This window comes from Xenopus tropicalis, chromosome 4, assembly GCF_000004195.4.
Source record: "Xenopus tropicalis strain Nigerian chromosome 4, UCB_Xtro_10.0, whole genome shotgun sequence".
Lineage (NCBI taxonomy): Eukaryota > Metazoa > Chordata > Amphibia > Anura > Pipidae > Xenopus > Xenopus tropicalis.
Window position 1 is genome coordinate 35,167,535 of NC_030680.2, and position 11,264 is coordinate 35,178,798.

The window sequence follows — 11,264 nt, forward strand, 5'->3', positions numbered from 1 at the left end:
GCGTTGAGTTTTATTTCGCCTGCTTACTTCTACATTTTGTAAGTAGTTTTATTTTTAGCAGAAATTTTATATTAAACGATGTTACACTATTTGGCGTTTTTTCCTCTTTCTGTTTGAACTGTGGATTCGCCTACATCTAACCTTGATCTCCCGCTGTAGAGCTTGATTTCATCGCCTTCCGGTGAGCCTTTAGAGTTATTGCACACTGGTGGATATATTAATATTTATTATTCACAATACGGTGATTGGCTTTGTTAGTTGAACAAAGGTTTAAAACGTTATTACACTATTAGTTGTTTTGTTTCATTTTATATATGCGCTCCCTTCACACTTTTCTGGACACATCTCTAGGGCAGTGATGCCCAACTGGCTTCCCGCTGCCCCCCCATCACTCTGCCTGTGTGACCCAAACTCTGCCTGCCCTACCTGTGTGTGCCATACTCTTCCTGTCCTATGCTGCCTGTGTGTGCCATACTCTGCCTGCCCTATGCTGCCTGTGTGTGCCATACTCTGCCTGCCCTATGCTGCCTGTTTGTGCCATACTCTGCCTGCCCTATGCTGCCTGTTTGTGCCATACTCTGCCTGCCCTATGCTGACTGTGTGTGTCATACTCTGCCTGCCCTTTGCTGCCTGTGTGTGCCATACTCTACCTGCCCTATGCTGCCTGTGTGTGCCATACTCTTCCTGCCCTATGCTGCCTGTGTATGCCATACTCTGCCTGCCCTATGCTGCCTGTGTGTGCCATACTCTGCCTGCCCTATGCTGCCTGTGTGTGCCATACTCTGCCTGCCCTATGCTGCCTTTGTGTGCCATACTCTGCCTGCCCTATGCTGCCTGTTTGTGCCATACTCTGCCTGCCCTATGCTGACTGTGAGAGGTGACTCTGGCAGGGGTTTGTTAGCATATGTAAATAGTCATTATATGGTCCCTAAGGTATTGTGGGGGCTGCTCCACAAGGAGCCATATAGATTTAAGGGTATGTCTTATATGAATTAATAAACGTCTTTCACATATGAGTGATGGGTGATATGCCTGCAGTGAGCACCAATTATTTGGGGTTTTTTTTTGGTGTGCTACCACCATAAAAAGGGAATGGTCAACACTGGCTTCCATTATCGGCCACCCACTACGTAGGCGAGCATAATTCCAGCCGTCAGTACCACAGTAGTTGAACAGCACTGCTTTAGGGGAATACCTTGCCTAGCCTGCTGCCACTACTTTCAAAGAAGTCTGGGCTATTGCCAGTTGCTTCCAGCATTTTACACAGGTGTGTTTGCTCACAGACAGCTCTGTGCTGGTTCTTTCTTCCTGTCACGAAGCGCTCCCTACCTGGTGTGCGGCGGCGTCCTCTTTCTCAGCGTGGCGGATCCAAGATGGCGGCGCCCAGGACTCCACGTGGGCGCAAGGACGCCGGCGCGATGACGTCACGCGCTATGGCGCCAAATTCAAACTTAAAAGGACGCCAGAGACCCAGGTTCAATGCCCGATTATAGCTCAATATACCTATTGTGTTCCTGGGTCTCTATTTGTCTCATCTGCTTTCCTGTTGCTGTTTAATTGCCTGTTCCTGACCTTGAACCTTGCTGCCTGCCTTAAGTGACCTTTGCCTGAACCTGACCTCGCTATTGGATTACCCTGCATCTGTACTTCGCTCGGACTCGCTGGAAGCGGCCTTCCTCCTTGATCCTGACTTCACCTTTCCCGTGGGTGCCGGAGGCCCCCACTGACATTATACTCGGGCCATGGATCCCGAGGAAGCGGTACCGGACGTCGGAAGAGCCCTTCGCGGGCTGGCGTCCCGTATGGAGGCGTATGAATCCCAGCAAGTCAGAATTGGGCAAGTACTTGATTCCATTTTGTCCCATTTGCCCGCTACTCCCGCTGTCGCGGAAATTCCTCCTGCTGTGATGGTTCCTCTGCCAGCGATGTCGCCAGCTCGTGAGCCACGAATACCTCCTCCTCCGCGCTACAGTGGCAATCCGCAGGCCTGCAGGGGATTCGTGACTCAATGCCAGATTCAGTTTGTTTCAGTTTGAGAAGCTTCGGAGATGCCTTTCCGGCCTATGTCTGTACTGCGGCGGACAATCCCACTTAGCGGTTTCCTGCCCTGTCAAGCTGGGGAATACTCCTGCTTCAAGTAAGACTGTTGTTTCTTTTGCTGGTAGTATTGTTCCTAAGTCAGCGGAACAATCTCACCAATTTCATGTTCCTGTGCAGATCCGGTTGTCCTCCCAGGCAATTCCAGTCTCAGCCTTCCTTGATTCCGGAGCTCCAGGAAACTTTATGGACTTGGCATTCGCAAAAAAGGTTGGCATTTCCCTCTTTCCAATGACTCGCCATCGATGACAGACCTCTCTCCACGGACACCATCACTTTAACCACCGGTGAACTATCTGTCCAGATTGGAGCACTACATCTGGAAAAGATGTCATTCCTGATCATTCCATGTCCTTCGTCTCCTGTTGTGCTGGGGTTGCCATGGCTACGACTCCATAACCCCTCCATTGACTGGTCATCGGGTCAAATCTCCCGTTGGAGTCAGTACTGCCAAAGACATTGTTTAATTCCTCAGCCACTCCAGCGGGTTACAGTCTCCTCTACGAGTCTTTCAGCTCTGCCCTCCGTCTACAGGGACTTCTCTGATGTTTTTTGTAAAAAGTCAGCAGAGTTTCTTCCCCCGCATCGGCGGTATGACTGCCCTATTGATCTCCTTCCTGGAACCATGCCACCCCGTGGGCGGACCTATCCCTTATCCCCTGCAGAGACGGCTGCCATGAAGGAGTATATCTCTGAGAATCTCCAGCGTGAATTTATCCGTCCTTCTACCTCCCCAGCAGGAGCTGGCTTCTTTTTTGTCGAAAAGAAGGACGGTGGACTCCGCCCCTGTATTGACTACCGGGGTCTCAATAAAATAACTGTTAAGAACAGATACCCTTTACCCCTTATTTCTGAACTTTTTGACCAACTTAAAGGGGCCAAGATTTTCTCTAAGTTGGATCTCCGCGGGGCCTATAATCTCATCAGGATCCGAGAGGGCGATGAGTGGAAGACGGCTTTCAATACCCGTGATGGGCATTACGAGTACCTCGTGATGCCCTTCGGCCTCTGCAGCGCTCCAGCCGTCTTCCAAGAGTTCGTTAACGATATTTTTCGGGACCTCCTGGGGAAGTCTGTTGTCGTGTACCTGGATGACATCCTTATCTTCTCTCAAGATTTGGAGACCCATCGCTCCCAAGTCAAAGAAGCCCTTTCTCGCCTTAGAGAAAATTCTCTTTTCGCCAAGTTGGAGAAATGCACTTTCGAAGTACCAAAGATCTCCTTCCTGGGCTACATTATCTCGTCTAGGGGCTTCGAAATGGATCCTGCCAAGGTATCTGCTATCCAGAAGTGGCCACTTCCCCAGAGTACTAAAGCAATCCAGAGGTTTATAGGATTTGCGAACTATTACCGCCAATTCATTAAAGGCTTTTCTTCCCGCATTTCTCCTATCCTTTCCCTCATCCGCAAAGGAGGGAGACCCAATTGTTGGCCTCCTGTGGCCCTTGAAGCCTTCCAGTCCCCGAAGGATGCCTTCATTTCGGCCTCTGTTCTTCGACACCCAGAGCCCTATTCACTTGGATCCCTACACTACAGGCAATGTGGCCTGGGAGAAATATCTCCAGAAAAACTGCAAATCCTATGAAGGAGCTCAATGCTGCTCATTCTAGCTCAGCCCTAACTGCCTTACACTCCTAGAGCGTACTATAAAGGGAGCTACACCTGCCACTATCTAATGCCTCATTCACGGGGCCCTGTTCCCCGACTTCACTGGGCCTGGGCCCACGCCCTGGGCTCTCAGCACACATCCACCTTGTCCCTAAGGTGGCAGCAAACAAACAGGAAGGTGCCACTCCTCTCCCCACACTATAACAAAGTCAGGCAGGATGTGGTCACTATACCTTCTAACCAATAGCACACACATGTTAATGAACTCACTTAGATACATTCCCTTCTGCCCAGCAACTAAGGGAACTGAACCTGTAGGGATTTAAAGCCATAGGGACCATTTAACCCTATGGGTCCCTACACTGTCATTTACAAACAAGTTTAAAACAATTCAAAATTGATGTATACTGAAAAATTGCTTAGAATTGCATTAGACCATCTGGCCAAAATGAATGCTTGCATTTATTCCCTTTAATATATTATAACTACTTAATGTAGTCTGCAGCTTTGCTTATAGGAGCACCAAAGATTCAGTTTATAAACCAATGGCATTACTACCTTTGCTCTTATATCTTCCACCATAGGAAGCAATATCTCCAAAACCTAGCACAGGGTAACCCTGAAGCTACTGCCACCCCAAATGTGTTGGCACCTCTAAGTTTCCATGGCAACCTGCATCATGTGCCCTGAGAATTGTACACAGATGTTAAATGATATCATGACAAATAAAATTTTCTCTGCATTGTGTCCAATTCAAGTCGAAGTGCAAGTGCAAGTGCAGTTGCATGCTTCTTAAGCGCATTATCTGCAATTGAATCGGGTGTGTTTCCCCCTCATGACCATACTATAATAAAGGTATGTGAAAAAAGTGAATAAAAAGATAGGATGTGCTCAAACTTTGCATGTTAAACTTGTCTTTTGTCCTACAATACATATTGTACAATTTGGCTAAATATTAAAGCTTGATTAACCGACCACTAGGTGGCACTGCAGACCTATGCAGTCTGGTGGCAAATGGACCAAAGGGAGTCCTCAATCCAGACTGATTTCATGTTTTAGCCAATCAAAACTGCTAGTACTGAACTAGTAAAACAGTGCTTGCTTGTTTGAGGCAGACAGGCACCAACAGGAGCTAGGGGGCAAAGTGGAACCACAGAATAGACCCCTCGATCACGCAACTGAAAGTAAATTATCCTTTCAATCTTTGTTTAAAAAGTATATTCCCCACACTCTAATACAGTTTCAGTTTTGATCTATATTAGAAGAATATATTAGCTTAAAATATTATGAATTGTAAAGCTGGAAGTATAGCTCACGTTGTTTTTAAAGGCAGAATTATTCTTAATGAGTTATTGCTCAGATCTGTTTTTAGCAACCTGATCATCTGTATCAGGCTTTATTATAATTTCAGGGTAGTTGTCTCCACCTAAATATGAAGCCAGTTGTTTGGCAATAGCTTGCATGTGTTCTGACCTGTGCACAAAGAACACACATTAGAAATACATAGCTGTAAGGATTACTTTACTTACATGGCCGCATTCTAGTGGCAAAAGACATCAGCATTTTCTGTGGAATACACTCCTTCTATTCCATTGTATAGGTGCTAAATAAAAGGTGTAATTTATGTATGTAATAAGCATCTACTAAGTAGTAGTAAGGTTAGTTTGTGGTTAATTAATAATGCTTTAAAAGAATGTTGTCTATCATAGGTCTGAATGTTTAAATAAGGAGACCAAGGGCAAGGCCCAGACTGGCAATCTGTGGATTCTGGCAAATGCCAGAGGGGTTGCTGTAAGATGCCATAGACAGTCACTATTTAGTTGGCTATTGGGGGGGGGGGGGGGCTGTTTGGGCCTCTGTTTACGTAAAATGCCAGGGCCTATTTTGACAGAGTGTAACTGCTGCACAGCTATTTACACCACTGGGTTCTTCAGGTTTTGTACTTGTTAAATACAAAGCTAAAGATGTAATAATCAAATCTTTAATCATTCTTTCGCCTACTGACACTTTTTCCTTTTTAGTACAAACATGCAATAATAAATCTTGTTCAGATGAACCACACACATATCCTAAGCTGAAGCTTTTAATCTCTCTCTCTCTCTTGCATGTTCTAATTGCACCCTGCTTTAACTGCCCCTTAAAACTGGATTTTGCTAAATCAAAGAGCCGCCACAAATGGTCACCAAAATTCCCTTAAAATTCTTAAGGACATTTAGGCGTTTTTGGCCTATTAGCATTTGGGTTGCTCTTGAACTGTATGACAAAAATTGTGTGTTATATTATTTTTATAAGGGTTTTCAAATTTGTATTCAATATTTATAACTAGTGACTCTTGGATGAACTTGGGTGTAATTTTAATAATGCTTTTATAAAGATTAACCACAAGCCCCACCCCCCTTCCCCACCAATATTCTATGGCCTTTCATTTGTTTTACTGAGCTTGTGGGCTACTCCTACATGGGTAACATATAAATGAATAATTTGTGACAATGCCAGGATCTCGCTATTATAAATACACAGAATTACAATATGTGTAATAAGGAAAAGCAACTTATATTTAACATGTGAACACAAATGGATTCATTTTTGTGCACCTTCACATTTGGAAGATAAACATGGCAATTTAATATTAACTATATTTAAGAGATCATTTTTTTGTTCAATCGAAGCATACGTTTACTTAGATCACTCTTTTATTTACTTAGATCGCTTTTTTAGTCAGTATGGTTTGATATACACTTATTAGTGATTATCCAATTGTGTGACTATGTTTTAAAAGTATTAATATCTATTTTTCTAAATTCAGGATCAGTGCAAATCATGAAGTGAGCCAATGTGGCTTGTGAATTGGGCTGTCATACTGCCATTTCCTATGATTTAAGCCCCTTGCAGGACAGCATCATTTCAGTACCTAAGTACCTAAGCTAGCTGTATAATGACCAGGGTGTCAAGGCTGTATTTCTAAATAAGCAGCTATCACACAAATCCAGAAATATAATATAAAAAATCAAATCTCTAATTCTTCTATCATCTATAACAACCCGTAGTTATTGGTTTGAACACATCATTGTTAATAAAGAGAACATTTACCTCGTAATACAAAAGTTAAAGAACAAAACGAAACGCTTTAGCACAATTTTATTACTGAAATCTATGTCTCCCGTTTTTTATGTTTCACGATATAAAAGGAGCCATGTTTGTTTACAAGTATCGCTCCTCCCACTAGCGCCAGCGTAATGACGTTACCGCGTACATGCGCAATCACAGCGAATATGGCGGCTCCCTAGGAGCGATTGGTGGGAGGTGTTCTGTTAGTCTGTCGCTAGGGGTAGCTGGGAACAGTGGGCGGTGCTTTTCGGAATAAGGGCATTGGTTGGTGGGGACTGAGGTAGAATTCCAGGAAGGAGCTGCGGAGGGTTACACGTGGGTTAGCGGTACCGAAGACCATGAAGCTACTGACGCATAATATGTTGCGAAGCCACGTTTCCGGGGTGACCCGGGGCTTCCCGCTACTCATCCGGGTATTTGTTGCGCTTTGTGCATTGCATGTCACTTACTGATATTTCATTTACTAGTATTCATTGGCTCTACCCCTGTTGTACAGCCAAAATGGGATTTGTGTAGCAGTAACTGTAGTAGATACAGCCCTGGCGTTGTATCCCCTTTATAATAAAACAGAATAAAGCAATGTTGGGGCCAGTCATCTGCTTCATCAGTCCGTGGTATTGGTTTAATGAAGGAATACAGACTGGGGTGCTCTCTCCTTGTAGGTTACATCGTTTATTAAAAACTACGGCTGTTCCTATCTGAGTTATTGTTAGTAACAGTGGCACCAAGGAGAAGGAATAATGGGTTTGGCAGGGTCATTGGTGCCGCTGAAATCAAAGCGTAAGGCTAAAGCACACAATGACCTTTGTGACAATTAAATGCTTCCTACTTTGTGGCAAGGGATTGCGGGGAGACCCTTTCCTGTCGCACGATTATAATGTCCCCTGGGCACAAAGCAACATTCATACAGAGTCCTGACCTCATCCCAACTGAGCACCAGGGGGATAAATTGAAATGCTGACTGTAACCCATATCTATATTATCATTCCTGATCCACAGCATCAGTACCAACCTCATCATGCCCCTGTGCCTGGATGGAAGCAATCTTACCAACACTGTATTAGCAGTTAGTGGAAATCCTTCCCAGAAGAGTAGAGGCAGGTAAAGCAGCAGTGAAGACCAACTTTATATTAATACCGTTGGTTTAGGAATGAAATGTTGGATAGGCACTTTTGTCCATATAGTGTGCACTGGGTTAGGAATTGAATTCCAAAGGTTACAAGGCTGTCAGCCATATTTCATCTGGGTCCATAAGGAAAAGGGTAATGCCTGTGCATTATTTGGCTCTGGGTTGGGCTCACCTCTGGCAGCCACTCCTACATTGACTTTAATGCTAATTGTCTGGACCCTGTCAGTGTACTCACAGGTTAGGCAAATATTTAGAATCATGGCAGTGACCTGCCCCCCAAGCATAACATGATGGACGAGGTGGCACCCCAGCCACTGGGTAATGCAGAAAGGGTAATATATATGTGTGATAAATAATGCACAGTGACTGGCAAAATAAATAAAACTGGTGGCTGGCTGCACACGTGGCACAAGCTAACATGACAAAGACCACAAATAGTTGACTCAGATGTTACCATTTAATGAGAATGTCTTTTTTTCCCACAGGCAGAGGAGGTCAAGCTTAGTGCTGTTGATTTCAATCAGGATTTTGTGACTCGTATGATTCCTAAACTGGAGTGGGGCGCTCTTGTGGAAGCCGCAGAGAGTGTGAGTACAAACCTTTGTGGGACTGTGTTTTCCACTTAGTTGATCTAAGGGCAATGTCACACATGGTGATTTTCTAATGCAGCAACGTTGCAGCAGCAAAACCCCATGAATTGCTGCAAATTGCTTCTGCGTGATTATTTCATTAAAGCTTTCACACCCACATTTTTGTGTAATAACTGCAAGCACATTGCATACTTGCAAGTGATTATGTTGTAAAGGCATTAGCGGCAAAGATACTCTTTCATCAAAGTGAAAATTTTCACTGGAAGGGAATAGACAATACAGAAGGAAATGGCTGGAACAAGGAGGTAAGCAGCACCTGTCTGGGTGCAATTTAAGGAGGAGCAAATGGCAAAGGGCAGGATCAAACAGAAAGGAGCAGAAGGAACAAGTGTCAGAGAGCCTCTCCAAACTGAGCAGGGGAAGTGGGTTGGGTGTGGGGGTTAGTTGTGTGTTGCAGCCTGTGGATAGATCAGGTGGGGGTGCAGCAGCAATACTACTTGTCTTGGTTCTGCTTAAAGCTGCACCCCCACAGGCAGGGGGAGTTACGTTATATGGTAGCTTTTCATTTTTTTTAAGTGCAGCGGTTAGACCATTATTATAATTAAAGAAATCTCTAAGCGCTTGTGATATGTAGTAAATCTTGTGCTCTCATATGCTGATTGCGGCATGGGTCAGTGATTAGAAATGGCAGCCTGCCCAATAGCATGGTTGTTTTTGGCAGGTTATGTTGAGGAAGTGCATTTATAATCCATTTATATCTAAGAAAAAGGCAAATAAACACACTTGTGGAAAAAGATGTATTAAACATTCTCTACATTGTGTTTATACATTGTTTACCTTTGAGTAAACATTTAGTATGATGTAGAGAGTAATATTCTGAGACAATTTGCAGTTAGTCTTCATTTTGTATCTGTAGTTTTTTAGTTATATTACTTTTTGCTCAGCAGCTCTTTAGTTTACTAAGTATAAACAAAAACAATAAACCTGTAGCCTCACAGAGCAATAGTTTTGTGGTTGCTGGGGTTGGTGACCCCCATTTGAAAACTGCTAAGAGTTAGAAGAAGGCGGCAAATAATTAAAAAACTATAAAGACCAATTGAAAAGTTGGTTAGAATTGGCTATTCTATAGCATACTTTAACACCACACTGCTGGGTCAGCTTTAATGGCATATCTGTGACAGACAGGAGTACTATGCTCATTATCTCTTTCTATGACAGGAGGACCCAGTTGTACACTCAGTGCAAAGATGCAACCTATGTATCTACTGCCTCTCTCACCTCCTGTTTCATTTGCTTTATAGCTTGGGCATGGCTCAGATCTACCCCGAGAGTTGGAGACAGGATACGAAAAGAATGAAGATTTCTTGAAGAAAGTTCACCACGTATTATTGGAGGTAATAGTTCTTACAAACACCAGTAAATGTGAACTGATTTTGTAGTGTAGAATATTTTCTCTCCAATTTCATTTTATACCGTAAATGTCTTTTTTAGGGCAGTGAAAAAAAATTCTTTGCCATTGTGCTGAGAATCGCTACCAGTAAATCACTAAAATGTTGTCAAAATACATACAAAGGAAGGTTTGCCCAGTATTATAAAGAGGTTGTTCACCTTTAAATTAAGTTTTAATATGATGTAGACAATGATATTCTAAGAGAAGCAATTTGTCTTCATTTTATCATTATTTGTGGTTTTTCAGTTAATTAGCTTTTTGTTTACCAACTCTCCAGTTTGGAATTTAAGCAGCTATCTGGTTGCTAGGATCTTGATAACCTTAGCAACCAGGCAGTAGTTTGAATGAAAGACTGGAATATGAATTAAAGGGGGTCTGAAAAGAAAGATAAGTAATAAAAAGTAACAATAATAAAATTGTAGCCTCACAAAGCGATAGTCTTCTAGCTACCAGGGTCAATGACCCCCATTTGAAAGCCGGAAAGATGTAAAAGAGGAAGGCAAGTAATTTGACTATTTACAATGTTGCTAGAAATAGTTTAATTTTAATATGTTACAAAATGTCCTAACTGGTTCCCAGGGTCCAAATTAGCCTAGCAACCAGACAGTAGTTTGCATGAGAGGCTGGAATATGATTAGCAGAGGGGGAAGAATAGAAAGATAAATAATAAAGTAACAAGGACAAGAAAATTGTAGCCTCAACGACCAATAGATTTTGGCTTTGAAAAAAGTAGAAAAAGGCAAATAATTTAAAAACTATAAGAAATAAAAATGAAGAGCAATAAAAAAAAGTTGCTAGGAATAGGCCATTATATAATTTACCAAAAGTTAACTTAAAGGTGAACAACCTCTTTAATTGCAGCAATTCTCAGCACCCACAATGACTAGGGATCTTCTGGTATTTGTTACCGCAACAAAACATGATTAACAAAATCCCAAATGATGTATATTTAGGGCAGGAGAGTTTCCGAGGGCTAAATTCACTTTTTGACTTTTTTTTTAAATAGATAAACATAAAAGAGGAGGTAAAGGGATGGCTAAAGTTGGTCATATTCCTAAATAACATTCTTTTTGTCTCCTAGGTTGAGGTCATTGAAGGTGCATTGAAATGTCCAGAATCCGGCACAGAATTTCCTATCACCAGAGGAATCCCCAATATGTTAATTAATGAAGAAGAGTCCTAATAAGCACAATGTTTCCACTTATGTAAATATATAACCCAGCTGTTATTTTGTGTGTGGTTTCAATAAATGTTCTGTTTGATTATTGCTGTACACTTGTGT

At 42.7% G+C, this 11,264-nt stretch overlaps 1 protein-coding gene across 1 annotated transcript; it reads left to right on the top strand.

The window, feature by feature from the left end:
* The first annotated feature begins 7,122 nt into the window (after positions 1-7,122).
* trmt112 (tRNA methyltransferase subunit 11-2) lies at positions 7,123-11,247 on the top strand. Its single transcript, NM_001016673.2, has 4 exons — positions 7,123-7,226; positions 8,428-8,529; positions 9,834-9,926; positions 11,064-11,247. Exons 1-4 carry the CDS (start codon positions 7,152-7,154, stop codon positions 11,163-11,165), a joined length of 372 nt encoding a protein of 123 aa, NP_001016673.1. The 5' UTR covers positions 7,123-7,151; the 3' UTR covers positions 11,166-11,247.
* The last annotated feature ends 17 nt before the right edge of the window (positions 11,248-11,264 follow it).